This window comes from Apteryx mantelli, chromosome 16, assembly GCF_036417845.1.
Source record: "Apteryx mantelli isolate bAptMan1 chromosome 16, bAptMan1.hap1, whole genome shotgun sequence".
Taxonomy (NCBI): Eukaryota; Metazoa; Chordata; class Aves; order Apterygiformes; family Apterygidae; genus Apteryx; species Apteryx mantelli.
In genome coordinates, this window is record NC_089993.1 from 10,462,726 (window position 1) to 10,486,028 (window position 23,303).

At 35.1% G+C, this 23,303-nt stretch overlaps 1 protein-coding gene across 5 annotated transcripts in view; it reads right to left on the bottom strand.

The window, feature by feature from the left end:
* Positions 1-23,303, bottom strand: part of SNX29 (sorting nexin 29) — a 157,570-nt gene that overhangs the window by 63,636 nt on the left and 70,631 nt on the right. For 4 of the 5 annotated variants that reach the window (XM_067306486.1, XM_067306490.1, XM_067306487.1 and 1 more), the window contains 3 exons: positions 22,005-22,121; positions 16,485-16,540; positions 15,386-15,467 (listed from right to left, as the gene is read on the bottom strand). In XM_067306486.1, coding sequence (XP_067162587.1) covers positions 15,386-15,467; positions 16,485-16,540; positions 22,005-22,121 — 255 coding nt within the window. Of the gene's footprint in view, positions 1-2,655; positions 2,746-15,385; positions 15,468-16,484; positions 16,541-22,004; positions 22,122-23,303 lie in introns of those variants that run through there. The other variant, XM_067306489.1, reaches the window with a different exon arrangement.

Consider the following 23,303-nt stretch of genomic DNA (forward strand, 5'->3'; position numbering starts at 1 on the left):
TCAACTGTTCTTCTACCATTAAGGCATAAGCCACATTCCAATTCACTTGGTCTTCCTAATAGCAGAAGGCATGAATCATTCATTATTTCATTGGTAGTTTTCAAAAATTTTCACAAATGTTGTATTTGTGTATGTAGAAAAATTAAATTATAGTGTTAATAAATGAACTGTTCATCATAAATTCTTACTGCAGGAGGGCAAAGTGTTTCTGGATGGTTAGCTGGGTTTATACATTTTGTTCTTTCATTATAAGCACAATTTCTAGCAACACCAAACTGCATGAATATAAAGACCATAAAGCTATGGATGAGACTACTGGCAGATTCTGTGTAGACAGCACCAGGACATAAGAGCTGTAGAAACAATTCTTTCTGGTGTTATACACATTATAGAAAACTGAAATATTCTTAAAAATTAATATCTAATGCAACAATTCCCAGGTAATGATTAACTTAATATTTGGTAACAAGACTCTTACAACCCACAATATTTGCATAAACAAAACTGACTGTACTTCTGTGGAGTTTTGTTAACATAATCTGAGAAAAATAACAGAACAGTCTTTCTGTGGAAGGGAGAGCGTTCATTCATTTTAACGGGAGGTGCAGATGTTCTGGGATTAGCTTCTCTGTAACTACTACTTTTTCCTGTTTCCCATGTACTGTTTTACGATGATGATGATGATAATAATAATGCCATTACTCACTCACTCTGATCTAAATCATTTAGTGAATATTAGAAATCATGTATACTGCTAGGGGAACAGTGATGCTTCAGGAACTAGCAATTGAGCTCCTGGAAGGTGGTTTATGCTAAGGAAACAGTTGACTACACCAGCTCAGATTCGCAAAATAAAGGAACCCTCCCGGCATGGAGAGACTTTTCTGAAGTACTGAGGCTAGTGAGGTGGTCTGAAATTAATGCTTGCTAATTTATGGGAGAAAGTAGACAAACAGTAACCATAACTTGAATATTAAAAGTGTGTTTTCAGAAACTGTGTCTTTCTGGTTTACATAATAGAGCAGCAAGTGGCTCAGAAGTCTTTTTGATGTCCATCCTAGGAAGAACATCAATTTTTGTTTCCTCTCAGATTGCAGTTCTGCAGTCTAAACTAGCTCTTTGCCAGAACACCGAGTCCAGCCAGCTAGAGGTTATTGGCAGGAGACTAACTCTATTTCACAATTCTAAAAGCACGTGAGAGGAACGCTACAAAAGGTAAATGTTACGAGTTACATGGCCATTCATATATAGCACATAAGATTGAAATAGAAATAGAAAATAGAAAAATGAGCAATAAGCTACTTTTTCAAATAATTAAGTTATATAACAAAAAACAGATAACCATTTTATAGACTGTGGTGATTTATTTTCTTTCATTCTCTGGTATTTTCTTTCTGTAATCTCAAACAATTAAGCACAGCAAATAAATCATCCAGTTATCTAGAAATAAGGTATAATAGAATTTCATTTCATAGTAGAGAGCTATTTTATATTTTAAATACAATTATTATTCTTTTACTATTGCCTCTCAGATACTCAATTGAAAGCAGCAACTATTTCTATATTATCTAAGAATACAGAATCTCTTTCTTTGCTTAGAAACTATTTGACTGTTCTCCCTTTAACTACGATCTTTATCATAATCGAGTGTTTACAGTAGAGTTACAAATGCATAAACTAATCAGCCCTTTAAGAGCACAGGACCCACTATCTTCTACAGTGCATTTTGATGTAGACTTGATGTAAACCGTAATACATGCCAAAACAACATAAATTACTATACATAAAATTCTCAAATGCTTTAATCGATTTTTGTCTATAACTATTGCTGAGTTCCTAGGTTGTAAAAACTCTTAAAATTAACCACTCTTCCTTAACTTCAACATACATCTTGATTATTCAGGATTCAGGAACCCTAAATTAACAAGATTTTGGTTAAAATTTAAGAAATAATTATTTTCAGGGGATTGGAATATACAAATTTTTCCTCCCTATTTCATAGTGTGCTTTTCTGAGAGTAGTGATATATTTCAATCTGCCTAGGAAGCTTTTATCAAAATGACTTCTGCACTCAGAACATATGCAAGAAACCAAAGGTATAAATCTAAAGGGGAAATATAGAACAAAAAAGGAATTAGCAGCTACCTTTCTTGACTGTTTGGAATATAAATCCGAGGCGAATTCTCTGAAGTTTCCTCAGAGTGTTAGAAATGAACCAAAATGCAAATTATTTTTTGACACAGCTGAAAGACTCCATTTATGGTTAAGTTCCCCCTTTGAAAATAATAAAATTTATGAATTTCTGCAGTAATCTTTTAAGTGTAATGAAAAACAAACAAAATAATGAAACTTTTTAGCTGCAACACAAGCAGTTTTTTGTGTCTCCTTCTAATGTACGCTTACCAGAGAGATATTAGCAATTACAGGGAGCAAGCTTTTATCTCAACAAAAGTATATTCTTAATTGCACAGACACTATGAACATTATAATACATTTTAGTTTATTTAATCTTCCATTTTTTAGTAAGATAGCTCATAAAAATGAGTAATATGATGTCAAATACATGAGAGAATACACAACCAAACATGAACTTTAAAAATGGCAACATTGTTCTACTAAACAGAAAAGTGTCATGCTTTTTAGGACTATCCAACTCAATTACCTACATGCAGACTTACGCTCACTGTGCATCTGTAGCCATAGTTCACTTGTTATTCATCAAATTAGCGCTAAAGTTCCTGGACACTACAAAAACAAAAGCAGCACGCCTACGCTATATATTTTTTTAATACTTTGTATCAGCATGCAAGATTTCAAACGATCACATAATTAGCTCCTTTTGACAGTGAAATATTACTTATAATACCCAAAAATGATTAGTACCATTTCACAAACATGCACTTTGAACCGATTTAGTCATTGCAATGCATGACAAACACTGCAGTGAAAGAATGCTCTGCAGAACAGAAAATAGGTATAGTGACAGAAGTGACATGTTTTTCTCCAAATAGAAAATTCTTGGAGCTCTGACCAGCAGAAGGAGGAAAGGCATCTTACCAGCCAGCATGTAAATCAGATAAGTTACTTATTCTGTCTTCCAATTTTTTTTTCCAACGATACTACTGAAGTCCCATACCAAACAGGAACTCTCAAATACTGAATGCAAATTATGTTCTTGTCTTTGTATTAGGTATCAAAACAAATGAAATGGAAATTCTATTTTTATTTTCCTAGTATTTATTGAATTTGGATTAGCATTTCTATAAGCACTTCTATGGATCAAATTTAGACCCTTATGGTTTCCTTTAGAAAAAGAAATAATTATAAAAGCTTGCAAGGAACAAAAATATTTGCTAATATTTGTTAATTCTCCTGCAATGCTCTCTCTCATCTTGGTATACTCCCCTCTTTCCACCCCCACACTGCTCTGCCACATCCTCAGCTCCCATTATGGAAACAGGGGGCTACTCACCTGTTAGCTTATGTACCCTCAAGTCACTCTCTTTTTCAGAAAGCCATGAGCCATATCTTTCTCTCAAATTCTTTTAATCATTCCAGGCCATTTTCTTCTCTATTCACCCTAAGCTACTCTGAGTTGGGGCATTATAAGCCTCTACTCTTCTTTCTCCTTTGCACCCTGCTTAGTGCCACAGCTACTAAAGTAAGCTAGCTGCTTATATTTCAGGGAAATAGAATTCAACTTGGGACTTAACTTTTGCAATTCTTTGCCTATCTTTAAAGTATTTTAACTGTTAATTCATTGTTTTCCACTGTTAAAATTTCTACTTTGATGAAACACTACCCATAACACCAGGCTCATACATACAGTAAGGGTCAACATTCATGTCTGGCCGGAAGAGCGGATCCCAGGCTGTGCTTGCACTGCTTCACATCTCACCCAGAGCATTTGCTGGTCATTCTCTTACAGCCTCAGTCGGCTATCTCACCCCAAAAACCTCTATCAGATACTGCTCTCCTCCGTCACTTTGATGTTTTGTCTTTGTGAAAATCATTCTCTCTGCTTAAGCAGGAGCATTCAAGTACTGTGAATCCACCAGTATTTGAAGGTATTCTTTCAGAGAAAGTGGACAGGAAAAATAGAATACCGTTTTCAATAATATAGAAAGAAATATCATGAGAAGAGAGATTAGTCAATCGATATTAAACTGTTGAGAGGCACAGAAATGGAAAAGTTATTAGAAAAAGAATATTTAGTGATGATAATTTTAGGAGGCCTCTTATTCATATGCAAATAGCAATACCCTTGTCTGATTAACATGTTTATCTTTAATCTTATTTTGTATAACCTAAAATGTTTATTATTCTGCAAACAAGGAGGATTTGCAAGTAGCCATTTTGATACTGGTATCACTTCAGCATTACAAAATCTCAGTTTCATTATCTTAAGCGTCAGCCACTAGTAATTATAGCAACAAAAGGCATGACTAACAACATTTGCTGTATACTTCTCAGGAAAGTGGAATCCATACGTATGCAGCAAATAAGACACTCTACACTGGAGAAATATCATAAAATAATATTATTGCAATAATCACCTTGCTTCGCAGTCACTAAAGAAAATTGCAACTAACTATCACCATCTAGAGGTAAAATATAGATGCAAAAGTGTTTTTTTAATCTGATTTGGATTCTGTCTTTATCCCTATGGATATACTAGACAAGAAATTATTTTCTAATAGTAGCCTAGCTGACTGAGCAACACCTGACTACAGGATTCACAAAAGACATGAGCAGCAAACTGCACAGATCACAGAGTAGTTGTCAGAAAACACCTAGTTAAGGTACCTGGAGAAGACAGAACGCTTGTAAGACAAGAGTGGACTTTTGCCAGCCTGACTCTGATTTTAATAAGAAGCCTAACATGCAAATTATCTGTTTAAATTATTAGGCTTTCCTAACCATTACTCTGTATACAACATACTGTTTAGTTTCCTATGTGGCTAGGTCTTCTAAAGCTAATAAACTGCTTCCTTATTAATAGCTGCCACAAACTTTGTAAGAGAGTAAACCTCTGAGGTTTCTTCTTTTCGTCTCACATTAGGTAACTGTAGTAGTTTTTAATAAGTTATTGCTAGAAAAAACTGCTATGACAATCTAGTCCGATCTCCTGTCACTGCCCAGATAATTTCATCCAGTAATGCTTTCATAATCCCTATGATTATTGCTTCATAAGGACATCAACTGGTCATCTACTCAATCTTTCTGCCCAGATACAAAATTCATTTTACTAGTACTTCGTCAGCACTAATGAATGACAAGCTAATATTCAAGATACAGACCTGAAGCAAAGCAAAACATATCAGACCAAGTATAAATAGGAAGGCTGTGCTTCTGAAAACTTTGGAATGAGCCAATGCATAGAAGATAAACACTAATGGAAGAAAAGATTTCCTCATCATACTTATTTCCATTTCAGGACTACATTTGACTTTATCATTACAAGGCTTTGCAATGGCAGCTCATCTTTGGTTAATCCTAAACCATGACCTCCGAGTTTCTTCAACTTTACTATTATTACAAGATGCATCGATTTCAACAAGAAAAAAAAATTCTTCAGTGAATTATGAAAGGTATTTTATCCAGTACATAAAAACGAACAAAAGAAAGTAGACATTGAGGCTGAAGCAAGGGCTCATCTCCTCAGTATTCCATCTTGGGACGGCCAATCAGGGATCCCTAAGGAAGAGCCTTGGTTGGGGAGAGAACAACTCCCACGTGTTTGCTTTGAATCTACAAGCAATTAATCAATGGATACTCTCATTTGTGTATTGAAACACATAACTAAAATTCCCCTTTTTTTTTTTTCTCATGCTTTTCATGATTTGAAGGATTGCTACTGTGTTCCCCTCTCACTTTGTTTTTTGAAGGCTGAGAATTCCTAATGTGCTCAAGTGGAAGAGCTGCCATATTTTTCATCCTCTTTCATCCGTATCTGTATTCTTTCCAGTTCTGTTTTACTTTTTGGAGAGCAGAGGATTAGAACTGCATGCAAACAAGCCAGGCCTTAAACATGGCATAATGAAGTTTTCTGTTTTTCTACCACTTTTCTAATAATTTCTAACAACTCACTCTTACAGACTTCCCCAAACTCTTTTCAAAAATTATGTCAGATTAGCTACTTAGAAATCTTCTGGTACCCCAGTGAAGCAATCTATCACAGTTTTCAGCTATTTCGTCCTTGAGCTCCTGGTGAATAGCATGTGGAGATTGATTCGTTATTTATTCAGTAACCTCTTCTACTGACATTTCAATTTAAGACAGGCATTCTGATAATTCTCCAGGGGGAACAGTCCAGAATGGGAATCCCCTGAACATCTCCGTGGTGAATAGAGATTAAAAAAAAAAAAATACTCATTTTTCTATTACTATTTTATGTTCTGTGAGACTTCCTTTTATAGCTTGAGCATTTGTCCTACTGACTTTGGCAAGTAGCCTCTTTCTGACACACGTGAAAGAGAATCATTTGAATTTATGGTTTTTGTAAGTTCTTCCATAAACTTTTCATTGGCCTGTCACACTAGTTTTACATTTTTCCTCTAAAATTTATAAGCTGTTCTGTTTCCATCCTTCAGAGATTACTTAAATTTTTTTTGAAAGATTTTTTTTCTGCTTCTAATAACTTCCCTTACTTGCTGCTTAGCCATCCTCTCCTGCTTTTGCACTTTTCCCTCTCTCTTTTTTAATGGATTATGCATTTGCTCTGAGCAATAGCTGAGTTTTTAAATAGTCTCCATAATGCCCGCAAACTATCATAGCTGTCTCTTTTAGCTTTTCTTTAAACCAGTTTCCTCACTTTTTGTCATTCTCTTTTTTGAGATTAAATATTACAGCAGTGGACTTTCCCTAATTTAAATTTTACTCTAAAATTTACTTAAGTAGATATAGGATAGAAACTGTTAATAGTCAAAGAGGAAATAGGAAGCAAAGTCACCTAACCAGCATGTAGAGAAGAAAAATCAATGGAATGGTTTCTGAACAATTACTCTGCAACACTCACCAAAATATATTTAGATTTAATGGCCCTGCAGGAACAGAAAGGGAAATTTTAATTTATTTAAATTCCTATTTCCATCCCAAACACCTGCTCTTCTGTATATGCAAGCCTTCCTCTACTTTTCAGTTTATAAATTCTCCTATGATCTTTAAATGCCTACGACTGAGTCCTATACTCCTCTCCAGAATTTCAAATTGTCCCTCCTCTCCAGAAGCGTCCCCAGTTCCCGATGAATCCAAACCTGAAGAGTAAAGGCTAAGTTTCAGAGCAAAAACTCTTTGCTACAAAGCCATGGAAAACCTCACTCCTCTATCTAAAAACAAACCAGCAACAGCAACAACACTGAAGTTGCACAAATGCACTTAAGTACGCAGCCAATTGCAACTACCTTTTCACTAAAATTATAGACTAATTGTGATAACGTCTACAACTGAGTGGTACAAAATATTAATTTTCATACAAGCCTATAGCTTCTGTTAATCTTAAAGGGAGTATTAGATGATTCAAAGATGTGAGCATTGATTAATCTGCTGCTTATAACTGTCCCCCTATTCTCCACCTGAAACTCAGTTATTCAAACTGAACATAAAATTTGGCTCTGTTTCTAGATCTTATTTTTAAATTCTTAAGATTCATAACTAGCAATGGTACCAGTTAATTATTGCTGCAGGAGTCCAGTGTAACTCTGCAAATACAAAGGTCCGATTAAAACTTCCACATCTAACAGGATTCATTTCAAAATTGCTAGCTTTATGAGTCCACAACTTTATTTCTGAGCTTGTCCAGAATCTTTAATCCTCAACAGAAATTAAATCAACTATCTGATGGTTGAAACTATGTGACAATTATTCTGGAGCTGGAAACTTTTCCTTCTATATCCACTGCTTAATAATAACATATTTAATAAGTTAATAGCATCTGCTTTATTTTTAAGGATGGAAGATGCACCGATTTTGAACACGGCATCTTAAACATACCAAAATACTAACATGACACAAAAAGAACTGCCTTGAAACACCCTTCAAAATAGCATTAAAATCTGTAGTAAAATTCTCAAAAAAAAAAATTAACAGAATAGTAAAACTATTGTTGGGTTTTGAGCCTATTCTTATCTTGTCCACACCTGACCCTACTGAGATACAAACTAATATGTCTTTTTTTTTTCCTGGCTTAAGAAGCATAAATGAGAAACTGGAATTGATTTTGAAGAGGTACAGCTACCAAGATTTATTTCTCCTCATTCTTATATTCCTAAGAAGCAGCACTGATAACTCCAGGACAAGAGATGAGGGATACTATACTGACAGCTTCACACTTTTCCATCACATTTGGGGTGCTTTTCGATTCCTTTGAACCTCTTTTGCTTATTTCCAAGCCACATGATCTGTATGTAGTAATTTATTTTCTGCTGGAGAATATGTATTTATGAGGAAAAGGGTCAGAAGAGGCACAAAAGTTCTAAACTGCATCAGTGATAATTCAGACATAGCAAATCTCCCAAGTCACACATCCTCCCCTCTCCATCACATGAAAGGATGCTCCAGAGACATGCAATTTCTAATGAGCAGAAGCTGACAAGCTGGCCTGTAAGAGGAGAGGGAGAGGGAGAGGGAGAGGGAGAGGGAGAGGGAGAGGGAGAGGGAGAGGGAGAGGGAGAGGGAGAGGGAGAGGGAGAGGGAGAGGGAGAGGGAGAGGGAGAGGGAGAGGGAGAGGGGGACAACCTCCTTAGCTTTCTGATAAGAGAAAAAGCAAAAGAAATCCATCTACATTAGAAATAATATTTACATGAACTGCATTTGGCAAATGGTTGAAGTCCATTCCTTTTTATACTTCATTTGGTAGTCATATCTCACCTTACTAGTATTATAGACATGATCTCATTTTCAGACATGCTAAGCATCTGCCTTTTCAATTAGCTTTAAGTACAGTTGTAAGTATTTAGCACATCTGGAAGTGATGCTTACCTAAAATCAAGTTTCAAACTTTGCCTGTTCTGACTAGCACATTTCAGCTCCCTCGGGAGTTCATTTGGTACCTTCTTTTCAGAATTCAACACCACAATCAAAATCCAGGTTTTACATCTCTCTCTGACGCTCTCCAAGGTTACTCAAGTGCCCACAGAGAAATCTGAACTCCGGAAGGTGTAGGCAATGATCTCCGCAATATCAGCGTTCTGCAGTACTGCTACCAAGCATTCTCACTTTCCTTTACATTGATACACTACAAGCAGATTTCTCATGTGGCTGACACGCAGTTATAAATTCATTTCCATTTTCTGTCTTTGGAGAAATAAATGATAAAACAGCAAAAAATCATGTTTACTGTGAATAAGCTGACTTTCAGAATTGAGCTCAGCCATTTATCCTAATTGTCACTCCTAATCCTTGCCTGTTCACTGCATACCGGTAGTCTGGTAAATGCCCTCTTCCACAATTTCAACATTGAATCAAATTCCCTGTAATCAGGAGCACATGTTTTGGCAGACATTTAACAAGATAAATGCACAGTGCTGTTGTTGATGCTATTATAGAACACACATAAGACTAAAGTTTTATGAATTAATACTTTTTCCTCTAACTATAAAATGAAGAATATATATTCAGCAAGCACATGACTACACCTTTGGTCAGAGATGTAGCGATCACTTCAACTGCAAGTTTTCTTCATAGTGCTACATTGTAGAGTGCCGGTCTATTTAGGATTTTTTTTTTTTTTTTTTTTTTTAAGGCGCACAGTGGCAGAAAGCAAAATTATCTGCTAGACAGATACTCTTCTCAGTCACTCTGCTGTTACTAAGATCAAAAACTAGCAGGAATGCTATTAATGTATTCTTCCATGAGGAAAGATCTCAGTGAGCACCAAGATCAAAGTTTAAAAAAAATCACAGAAGTTTTAGGTCACTTCTATGGGTTATTTTTGCCTTTTTTTGTTGCTGTTGTTAATGTTAAAAGACAAAGTTGGGAAGTACTCAGTTCTTCATGGGTGGAACTCTATGATACTCTGTGCTGTTCCGCAATTAAAGGCAAACTAAAATTACTCTGACGAAGGACATTCTACTTCTATTCATGCCATTATTTTGGAAGCATATCTCTTTCCATGGTACATATCTCTAGTAAATTTGTGAATAGACAATGAACAGAGTACATATTCAGAAAAGCAATTTGTACATTTTTCAGATACATATACATATCTATAAACAGAATTTTGCATACTACAGATGCTCAACTAAGTGTATACTGCAGACATAAAAAACTTAAAAATAAGAAAATTCTCAAAATTGTTTTTTCTCCATTTATTGGTAGAATCTTGCAACCATTGTTTCAATGCTTCCTCTTGTCAAGAGGTTAACCGTTCAAAAGTTCTTTATTTTCCATTTAAAAGCACTACAGAATGGAGTAATTGGTGAAGTCCATTAAAACAACTGTACCTGTACAAGATGTTTTCTAAAATGCCATGATAACAATAGACTAAAATGGAAAAAAATGCAAAAGCACTGTAAAGAAATTTGGCCCACGTCACTATATTAGGTCCTGATCCAAAGCCAACTGAGAGCAATATCTAACCCTCTACTCACTTCAGCAGCCTTTGGATAAAGCCATGAATGTCTTAGAAACAGGGAAACTAAGTTTATCTCAGTGCTTTTTCCCCATAGAAGTATGTGCAGAAGAGCTTTAATACACATTAATTCTGCATTCTTTCCTAGTTTTCATGATGCCATATTGTATAGTCAAATTGTGTCAAAGATTATGAACTCTTTTAGTAATCATAGCAGAACTAAGTTTTATAGTAAGTTATCAGTAAAATTAAAAGTAGTTAAACAAAATTCCTCAAAGACCTAAACAAAACAGTAACAAACATGCCTTAGTTTCATGAAGCAGAAGACGATTAGGTATTTATATTGTGTGAAATATAAACTAAGATTTTTCCAAATGACAACTGATTTGGAATATATCAAATCTGAGTGACACTTTAAAGCAACATACATGATATTAAGAAAAACCCTAAGAGATCCTGTGCAGCACTTCTAGATGGGCACCTATCAGCTGAATCATCTTAGAGCACCAGGACTCCTCGGATACCATTTGCTATTACCTTGAAGTTAAAGGCATTGAACACAGCCTTGGCATTTGCTTTGGGCCTGCACAGCAACCCTTCAGCAGTGGTTTTGTTGAAGGAGCCCCAGGAAGCGCTGTGGGCTCTGCATTGCAGTTCTCCGCCTTTACAGGCGATAGGAATCATAACTTCCGTCAAAGCTCTATCTCAGGTGAAAACATGCAAGTGTAGTGCAGGCACTGCCACATACCACAAATTGTATGGCACCCCTGGACCCCCAGCCATTCACATGAAGACTGTAAAACCGCAAGTTCCTATGGAAGGTCACGCTTTCAGAAAATAACTGGGTACTCTACTCAGAGGCTGAAAAAAGTGGAATGTTTGCATCAGACAACCAAATTATTTCCCCCAACTGCCTTTACTCTGTTCTGCCCCATTAACAAAAGTACACCTGTGAAGCAGGGCTTACTTCAACTTATTTTCCTTAGAAAAATCAGAATAGATATTCAGAACCCTTATGTATGTCAGCAGACCAACAGAACCTTAGACTTTCCATCATGCCTTCAAGATAGAAGAAAAACAGCTTAAGCAAAACTCAGTGAAAACCAGAAGGTATTAACATCCATGAAAAAATTAAGACGAGAAAGTAATCTGGAGAATCAGAAGTCTAAAAGGATTTTTTTCCCCTCAGAATAAGCCACAAGTACCCATAAAAGGGAGATAAAGTGACAACATAAACAATATCTATATCTTCCATCAAGTCTAATCTCAGCAAATTCAATCTTAAAATTCAATTTTAAAATGTGCATCTGTGCACGACAGCATATAATCGTATTTTTTGCCAGTAGAACTCTTACTGGACCTTTAATCAAGAGGTTAGATATTTCCCTTTTTTTATCTTGCTTTTTTGTTGTTTTTTAATTAAAAATTAAGAGATAGTTCTACTGAAAAAAACCTAGAGTGCACAAAGTTAAAAAAAAAAAAAAGATAATGAAAGAAGTTATTAATGAAGCAATATTCTGACCTCCAAAAAAGATTTATATCCAGCAGTATTTCCATTACTATTTCATTTTCTTTTCAAGATGATTTCCTAATATTTGGTGGATATAAATATACACAATTGAAAAACATAAAACTGGATTACATTGAATGTATTTCTCACTGCCATTCATACCTGTACCTTATTCTGATTAAAATGTTGCTTATCTATGAAAAATAATATACTGTGTACAAATATCATAAATCATCCTTAATGACTAAGAGTGCTAGACTCCTTGAATGACTGTGAGAGGTGTGATTACTAAGTGAAGTTGTTTTTCTATCCACTTCTAATATGCCTTAATAAAAAGCACTGCATTAATTTAAGAAAAAAGTATCATTTTGGCATATTAGATAGCAACCTTATAAATACATTGGTTTTAGTTCACATATGAGTAGTAAGGAACACTAACACAACTCAAAATACAGTAGTAAGTTTAATAATGAAAAAGATTCTTACTTCCCATTCAACTAAAGAGAATGTAACTGAAAAAACATAACAAAATTAAAATCTCTGCTAAAAATGCAAGTACTTGCAATACACGCAAATTTTCTACATCCCTTTTTCAAATAGGTATGCGCTTTCATGCTTTTCTTTCCTTTCTTTACATGCTTTTCTGTACTTTTAATTAACAGTTCGGGGCATTCAAACTGACAGCATTTTTTGCAAACATAACAGCCTTCCTGCACTGTAATGATGTTGTTATTGAACTTGAGAACCTCTAATAGTATATGATGAATGATTTCTTCAGATTCCTTATCTATCACAGCATCTTCTACTAAAGAGACGAGCTGCTTGCACCTGAATTCCTTGCCCCACTGCAGAGAAGCTGCAACAATTGACTGTTTATACTTTTCACTAAACAAAAGAATGAGGGAGAAAAAACCACCCATGTGAGCAACAGACCATTGGCAAACACAGCAAATAAAGCCAAAGCTTAAGTTTTTTATTCACAACTTCCACTGAAAAGAGTTTAGAGCTCTCTCTTTGCAACAATTCCGCCACTCTGCAACAAGCCATACCCACAATCTGATCATCACAAATTATGTTAACTTTCCACGTAACTATGAAAGAAACACAGAACTGGTTTCATTGCATCCAAATAAGCTATGCTTGCGCATCTGGAAAAGATAAGATCAGCATTGGGTTGTATTCCCTTTCCCCATCTTTCCAGATAACAACAGACATCAGTAATGTTAAAAAGACACAAAATTCATACGGTACAGAAAACACTGTTATATATCATTTTTCACCATCATTAACAACTGTGCCAAAGCTAAAACAGTCAGAAATGCTCTTAACACAGCTGGAAAAAAAGAAGCCAGAGAACGCAGAAATTCAAGTGCCATGTTGTCACTTCATCTTTTAGATACAAAATATTTTCTGCGATTGTCTCTTTTTTACTTATCTGCCAGAAACTCAAAATTTCTGGGCAACGTCAGGGAAAAAAAACACAAACAATTGGGGTGCATCACATTTCACCTTTTGGTGCATGAACTGTCTAGACTAAAATACGTTTGAGGAAAGGTATGAACCTTTAAAAGCTGAAGCTTTATAAACAGTACTTGATAGGCACCCCTTGCTATTACACTTTGCTGCTCATCCATGCAAACAGCAACATTACTGCCGGAGGCGACCCCCAGCACATCAAGGGTGACCACACAGCACTGGGGACAAGGGCGAAGGGCAGAGGTGGTCTTCTTCCTGCCAGTGAGGGGAAAGGCTCGGGAAAGAACAGATGGATCCTGTGGATCAATATCTGGTTGCACAGCTAGTGTCATTGACAGGGGATTTGGCTTTTACAAGCACAGGACCCTCTCCAAAGATCAAAGACTGCTGGGGTGACATGGAATCCACCTGATAAGAGTGGGACAAGAGCATCTTTGCCAAAATGCCGGACAACCTGGTGAGGAGAGCTGTAAAGTCAGGGGAGGGAGATTACAAGCCATAGTTGAGTGAAGAAATGGTGGACAGGGTAGAAAGTAAGTGGTGCATGGTGATGGAAACAAGGGAGACACAGGAAACAATAACACAAGATGAAAAGAATAGAACAGGGCAGCCTGGGAAACAAGCAGGAGGAACCCGAGCTGCATTCGCAGTCATGGAACTACAACATCATTAGAATAACAGAGATGCGCTATCGGGGCTTGTAATAATTTTTCTGTTAACAGAGTGTTGACTGGGTTTGCAAATGTGCAGCCAGTGACAGCAGAATAGAGGAACACAGGAGAGTGGGAAAGACAATAAGTAATTAGCAAAAAATAATTTAAAAAAAAAATCACAATTGTCAACACATTACATTTCCACTAGCATTTGTATACCTGAATTTTTGACTAATTGATTATTCAATGCTTTTTAACGAATTACTGACAGTTCAGTATTGCCAGCTGTTCTTTCCATTAACTAAAGACTTATTTTTCATTGTCTTTTGCTAGTCACAAGAAAGGTTTTCCTGTATTTTTCAACTACCAGTTAACACTTCATAAATGATTCAAAATTCTACAGAAATCGTTTTTCCAAGTAGGAAAGGAATGTTGATAAGCTTCAGAAATTCTGTTTAGAGCTAAATAGATAAGGCTGAAGCAGGAAAGAGGAAAATTTTTACAGCAGAAATAATCCACAAATAAAGAAATACAGATAGACTGGGAGAGCACATTAAAGAGCTATTTAAAGTTTGTGCTGCCTTTATCTGTGGAAGGCATACTTGTTCTGAAACTGAGGATCCACGTATTGAGGAATGGGATGGGACTCCAATGCTTCAAGCACAAGGCAGGTTAGAGCACAAACCCTAGATTTCAAACTGGCAGAAGCACAACCCACTATGAACATGACCAATGACACACAGTGAGGGCTGCTGCACTGTGCAAAATGTTTTTGAGTGAGCCACTAAGGTGAGGTCGTATCTGTCTGTCTGTCTTTACAAGCTTCATTTATAAGAAAATAGGCAGTATTTCTGGTCACTGATATCCCAAAAGTGAACTAGAATATTTGCCTGCATATGCAAGAAGGCATTACTGATCAATATTGAATGGATGTGCTGTCTGTCCACTACAATCTTTTTTAACATGCTTTTAAAGTATTCAACTATTAAAAAACAGCCCTCAAAATAGGCAATTCTGATCATCTACACAATCCAAAGGGTGAATATAAATAAAATTACTGCTGCTGTTTATTAATTGATTTCTAAAAAAATTGCACTAAGATACTTAAAATATTAAAATGTTCCATTACAGTCAGCTACCTTATTTATAGAATCTATGTTAAAAAGTATTACTTACCTGATAAACATGGAATGCATTTGCAGCTTTTCCACGCAGAAAGACTGAGGGAATCCAAACATTAATAAGAGCACGATTTGATCTGAGCAGGAGAGAGAAAAGCTTAAAATAGGGAATAGTGTTTATATATAAAAAATAAAAATAACAACCTCCAGTGATTTTGATAATGATCAAAGTGATCTACAAAGCCACTTAACATTTCAAATGGAGTATCAGAAAAATTGCAATTCTGCCTGAATCTTTTATAATTGCTATACCTAGAATTCTTCTCTTAAATTAACTTAAAAAAAAAAAAGCAATGAAATAATTCCCTTTGATTTTTTATGGTGTGCATTTGACAATATTTCATTATACACAGGAAACAGAAAAACTGACTCATTTCTACAAGTTTTTGATCCACAAAACTCAGCAAAGAAATTAGTTCATTAAATAACAGAAGACTTCTGCACAGTTATGGATAAGACATTCCCATCCATTCTCTTTGTAATTTATTTTGAATTGTAATTTTAATTTATTTCCAATTATGATAGAAAGACATTCATTTTCACCCCTTCATCCACAAGAAGCTATACTCATTAGTTTGAATAACAAAGGCAAAGCTCCAAACCACAGCACTCAATGATATGGGATGACCTACTGCATTTTTTTTAATATTATCTGTATGCGTTGATTAAGAGTTATTCCACAAAAATGAGAAATACCATCAAATTATTAACAGCATGCATTTTCTTCCAAAATCAAAGTAACAGAAAACAAGTTTTTGGTCCTGTCATTAGACCCAAGTTGTTTTCTGTTAGAATACTACCAGGTATAATAGCTACCAAAAATTAGCGCATTGAAAGAATTAAGCTTAAGAAAAAAAATCAGCACACTCAGGAGACTCTTCTTGAATCTAAACTCACTGGATTCAACATTATTCAAGAACTATACAAGCATATGGACTGTGCAGCTCTCTGTACTTTCTAACCATTGAACACCACAACTGAGAATTTGGTTATTGGAAATAACATAGAGAAAGCAAATTACTAAATCTGTTTGCTTGTTCTTCATTCCCATAAAGACAGTATGAAGACAAAAATGTGTATATTAAGCAACTTACATTTCAAAATCTGACAAACTCTGATCTTCAGATGTTTGACTCAAATCTCCAGGGACCTGTATTTACAAAACAGAAACAATTCCCACACACTGGTTATTATGCTTTCTCTTAAGAAAACATAGTATTATAAGGAAATCATAATTCAACACTCAGGTTTTTAAATGCCAGTGAAAAACCTATTACTGGAAAAAAATTAAAGAAAAATAAAAGATTGTACAAAGTAATATGAACATATCATCCTTGTGAGTTCTCGAAGTTACAATTCACTATAGCTTTGTAAAGAAACAACAGGGATTTGTTAAAGCATGTAATTTTTAAAGGTAAAAAAAATACCAGACAAAAGCATCACTATTAGGCCTTTATAAGAAAAGTATCCTAAACAAACTACATCGTGTGCATAAACAATCTATGGGAAGAGATGAAGCACATACAACCTAGTGAATGCTTTCTTTTATAACCAGTTATAACCCTATAACCAATTATAACCATTAAGAGAAGGACATATGATCATTTTATTTTAGCTTTTTTCTTAAAATGCATTAAATGGCTAAGAAACTTTATAAAGAGGACAAGGATGAACTAACTACTGTAGAATTCAAACAAGTGACAGTTGAGAGATAACAAAATTGAAAGAGCATTTAGATGTGAATCAGTTCTTACTTTAAAGTCAGTTAAACATTAAAGGATATATTCTGCACCTCACTATCAAATACTATAAAACAAGCCATAACCCACAGTAAGGGGTGTGTTTTGCTGAAGAAAAACAGTTGAAAGTTGTCAATGTGGAGATGGCTTCTACATTAATTACATATCAGTTCAATATATAGCTATAACGTAGGTTGCATGCATATAAGTGTTATTCAAAGCATTTGCTGCTTAAGAAACACACACACACACATATATATATATACACACACACACACACTATATACACACACGTGCATATATATGAAAATTGCCAGAGGTTGAGACATCTATTACAAAAAAATTTCAATGGTTAGGCTAGGTTCTAATATCATATGATAAAATTTATAAGGAAATCTGATTAATTACCTGAAATATGCTTGCTGATATATTTCTACCACAACACTTAAGCTGATTTTGCCTATTCATTCTTTAAAAGAAACACCTAAATGGAATACAGAGCTGTGATTTGCACCATGGCTGCAAAAATTCCAAATGGTTTTCTGTCTTTTGCACAAGCTAATCTGACATCCCTTATTTAGGTGCCACAACTTATTTACCATGAATGTCATCTTCAAGAGCAGACCAGATAAGTGGCTGCCCGCCTCACAACCATATTTCATATAAACAAGCACATATGACGCTTCCCCCACAACTCTCTCAACCTCCAGCAGTTTTCAGGTGAGGGGACTTCTTCAGCAAAATGTGGTTTTGTATATTTGGTAACCCTTAATGGATTTCTTTTCCAGGTACTTGCTCAATCTTTGGTAAAAAGAGCTTTGCAGCTCTACGACTGTAGAAGACATCATGAAAAATTACCTCCTGTTTGGTTTGAACCTGCTTATTACTGGGAGACATCACGAACAGTTAATCTCCATCCACTGCCCACTGTTTTACAGTTCTCTCCCTGAAGCAAAACCTTTTCCAGACAGGAGACCTAGTCCAGAGGACACCACTCTACACCTTTGATTATCCTTACTGCTTTTTCATGAACCTGCTGCAATTTTCCTGTATCATTTTTGAGATGAAGGGACAAAAGCTACACACGACTCAGAGTGGAATAAATCAGGGATTTATACAGTAACAAAGTTTCTATAGATAGATAAAGTTCTCCATTTCATTCTCTAACAATCACTGATATGTTTTGCTTTGCTAAAAAGATGCAGTGTCATATAATGCATAAGGAAATTAAGTTTTATTTTCAAGGCCTTGCAAACTGAGATGAGCTGAAAGACAACTGAAATTCTCATTTTAAAGACCAGATGCATAACAGAGCTCTGGTTCAATGCTCATTAGTACCCATGATCCTTTCATCCTTTTTTCCCCTGTGTGTGTGTTCATAAGATATTTTCAGTTTGTCTCTGTTTAATTTAAGAGGATTATTCATAAACACTTACAACCTCAGGGCATCCTCAGTCTCTCATGTGACAGAAAAAATATTTCATACAAAGGCAAGTTTTACAATAAGCAACACAATTACTACAGAATTTTCCTGAAGACAAATGTTGGTAGCTGAGGGAAAAAAACCTAATAAAACATAAGCCAAAATTAAATGTCTGAAGGCATTCTTCCTGCAGATCAGCATTACTGTCATACCTTACCTCTATAGTGCATAGTATACTACACATAATTAAGTATTCATATTTATCTTGAAAATGCTAAGCCAGTAACAAAGATCTCCAAGCGCTACTATTTGAACATAAAGAAAAATACAACCAAAAAAAAAAAATCAGATTGTCCATAGCTGTCAGTAAATAAAGCAAAACTGCATGGTCTGTGACAACTGTCTTAAGTAAAGTCAAGAAAAAAAAATTAGAAGAGGAAAAATAAATGAACAGAGAAAATATTAGGGAAAAATTATATGATGGGAGGGGAATAAAAAGGAAATACTAAAGACAGCAGCAGCTGAAAAAGTAAAGACAGCTACAAAAGATAAGCCTCCTGTACAGCATTAAAAGAAGAAACCCACCCAAAGATTTGAAATTAATTCCAAACCTTAGTTATGTGGATCTATACAGAACCTTCTGAACTATTTGAGCTCTTACAAGATTTCAGAAATGAGTCTTTGATTTGTCTGTCCCTTCACTCCCACTGTTATCAATTATACTATCCATGCAGTTGGAAAAAAGGAGTTGAGATAACTTTGCAAGAATATCCCTAGCTGTATTTAAAATGCAACGATTGCAAACAACTAAGACACAGCTATTTTATCTCTGCTGATATTGCATTTCTCCCTTTACATCAATGAGAAATTCAAATTTCATTCTTAAATACATTATTATTCCCCAACTCTCATTCTCTTTATTTATCACTACCTGGAACATATTATATTAATATTTTTCCTAATGCATTTCGTGATAGGAAAATAGTAGGACTATAGATAGATGTTGTTATACCTTGTAAGGTTTTATGTTATTTGGCCTGATAGTGAGTTTAGCTCAGTCAGTTCAAGGAATGCATAATACACTTGCATGAAACTACAGTGGAAAAAACAGAATTTGAGACTGAAAAAATCTTACATATTAATTATAGAGCCTTATTAATCACATATACCTATCTTTCTTGCTCTCTTTTTCCCTAAGAAAAAAGAAGTTCTATGAATAGTCCATCAGGCAACTGCTTATTTTTGTTCATGAAAATAAATTCATACTCAATTACATAATATCAGTCAACTAACAATATCAATGCAAAATACTATTAAATGATATTTTAACTGTTAGAGTCGGCAACGTTTTATAATTACTTGCAATAAACAGAACACACATAACTTGTTCCAAAACTACAGTGACATCAAAAATAAGTCGTCCAGAAGCCATTTATCAATAATTTAAATGGCTTCAGGTAAAAAAGCATGTAGAAGTCTACATACGTTTTATTATAGGATTTGAATAGAAGCACTTTGGACTACTGAGTAAAGTGGGAGGGAAAAACAAGACACCCACCCCAAAATCTGCAAACCTGCTTCCATCTGATTCCTCAAGATGCAGGGGCATGTCCTATTGCATAAGATTATATTTACAATATATAATGCAATATTGTCTAGTAACCGGCTGTATGTGCTTGCAAGACAAACAAACAATATAATCACAAGAGTGACTTTTTTTAATTCTGATATAAAAATAATATATTAATATTTTATAACCTTGTTACAGTCTTTCATAAATATCAAACTGAAAATAGGAAGGAAAATTTGGTTTCACAGACTGTTATGGACTAATATAATAGAGATTGAGAACAATTCAATTTTTCAGCATGCAAACAGAACTCAACTGTTAAAAAGTGATGACTTATGTCTTCTGAAAAATACATTAGACATAACATCTAATTAGTGATGCTGTGTCCTGTCTGGTTAAATGAAATTTCAAAATTAGTATTGTACATTTTATTTTAAAGTATAGCTTGTTTGAAACTTTGAGATTATAAGGAAGTGCTGAAATATAAAGTACTCCATTCTTCTTAATTTAAGAAACAACTCCTTAAAAATTTAAGGAATTAGTTTTCTCTCGGTATCTGATAAAATAACATACATTATCAATACCTAATTGCTGGATTAGGGTATGTAAATACATGACAAAACCCAAAATCTCTGAACAAGGACATAGAGCCCATAACCTCTGAACAAGGTAAAGCCATAATATGCTTGTGAATTATTATTTGTCATTTTTAGCACAATAGTGTGATTGTTTGCTCATAGAAGTGTGAAAAACTATAGGTCAAAGCCTGCTTCCCTTATAAACACAGAATTCTCATCAGCCACTTTACATAAATGTTCTGCTAAAATAAGCACGAATGCTTCCAGTGCAAGCAAAATCATAAGATAAAGCTTTCAAAGTATGCTATCCCTAGTATACAAGTATTAGGAACCTCCTTGACTCCTTTTGTTTCTTCCCTGTTCATCTTCAAATTTCGACCCAACTTTTAACCCAGAAGGCAAAGCAATAGCTGAGGGAAAACAAGAATAGCAGGGATATTCAACCATCAGTGTTTCCTAAGATAAAAGGAAGCTGAAAAAAAATTTAAAACACTCAAGGACCTGAAAACATATTTCACACATGCAACATTGTAAAGCTATTGCTGGCAGCCAGGCTGGCTAGTAGGACAGCTACCAGAAGGCTCCTCCCTCATTAGTTTTTGTTGAGAGAAAAGCCCCAAAGAAACTTCTGCTCTAATCTGTGTTCAATCAGGGAATCTGAAATGCTAAGGGTTACAGAATTCAGGATGGTAAGAAGGTTAAAGATCTACCTATCTGTCCCTCAGCATATTTAAGTTTATAAATGAATTTTAGCAACAGGAGAGAAATATTTTCAACAAAAATATTAAAAGTCTATAAAAAGAGGTTGCATAAGTTCCATTTCAAAATACTTAAAGGTTTTCAACTACCTTTTTCTAACACGCATAAAAAGAACCTCAAATCCCTGCAGCAGATTTTAAGGAAGTGTGGATCTCTTCCCCTTCCTTTCACTTTTATATTGAAGACCAACTACAGATCTCTCCAGATTTAGAGATCTCTCTAGATTTACAGATACAGATAACAATGTTTCGAAACCTGCCAATTATTAGTTGTGTGTTTTCCCAAACTTTCAATGTAAAAAGCCCAGAGGGGAAAAAAAAAAAAGTCTTAGAAAGCATTTGTGTAATTCTGATAATATTATTTTGACTCTAACATTCAATTCTGCTAAAGAGAATCAAAAAACACCAAAAATATCAAGTAAGGTATTCTTCAAAGGTGTGTTATTAGCTATTAATTCTTATAACCTAATATAAATATCATCTCCTAACGAGAAAAAGTTGTATTCCACAGGGCAACACACAAACCAGCCCTCTTAATACACTTACCGGCCCTCTCAAATCAATTAGTTCTTGTCTCATCTGGGACACAAGAGCTTCTTTAGCCATCAGAGCACGGTGCAGTCTCTCATTGAACTCAATCAGTTCCCCATGCATTTCAGCCACCTGAAAAACACAGTCAAAACAGAGGTAAATGTGTTCTAAATTGAAAAAGGAATTTCTTATATGTATACCAACTTTTACAACACCTTTCAACTAGTGCATAGTATTGTCAATGCGTTAGTTTGGACTGAACATTAGACTGTTACAATAATAACTTTCACTTGTGCCTTGAAATGTAGATCTGGATATTGAATTCAATCAGACAAAATACAACTTTAATTCTACGTCCAATTTCATTCCTATCAGAAGAGATCTCATGGCAACTGATACTAGAAAACACTAATTAACTTTTCTCATTTTAACCCTTTGATGAACATAGCACTCGAGTTACAAACTAATCACAATATTCTGAATTAGGAATAATATAAAATGCACAAACCGCATTCAACCTTGTCAATAATCCACGAGTACTGCATCCTTTAACAGGATTGCAGCTAGAAGTTCACTCATCCCAGACAAATCTGTGAGGGGACAAAGGAGCACAAATACACCAGTTCTTCTGCCACACGAGAAGCCCTGCATAGGTAAACAGCAGGCAGCACTGGCCTCAAGAAGGCCACTTTCGACACAAAGCCTAGCTATGTCTGCTCAGGTGAAAAACAGTAAAATTCAAACCAAGGCTGAAGACAACACTGAGCTCTTGAATTTTTCTGGCACAAAAGAAAAATGTAAGCTTGCAGCCTAACAGGAAAGAAGTCCAGAAGTACAAGAATTCCAGAACAGCCAAGGTACCTAAGCAGCAGCAGTACTCTCCTGGCATTGAGAGGGACAGAGAAACTAGCGGAGCCAAGAAGAAAGGCTAAACAAAAACAACATCTGTGTTTAACAACATTTTTAGCTATTCCTATTGGAACCAATATATTATACAACTGAATTAAAGTTTCAGTTCTGATGGATGACCCATCTGTACTCAATATACCTGGCATTTTTTGAATTCATTATTTTGAACAGAAGAGAATTTTCATTCATTATCTTGAATGGAAGAGAAAGACATCATTCAGAAGATCCCACTGTTAAAAGTTTCTGAGTAAATCATCCCTATATGACACCTATATGAAAGAAAGGGACGAGGGCCACTACAGGAGGTAGAGTACCAGGTGAGCAGTCACAGGGCTGAACAAGAAAAGCCAGAGTGGTTAGATGAAAACAAAATCAGTGACTGGTTGGCACCTACAGCAGGTATCA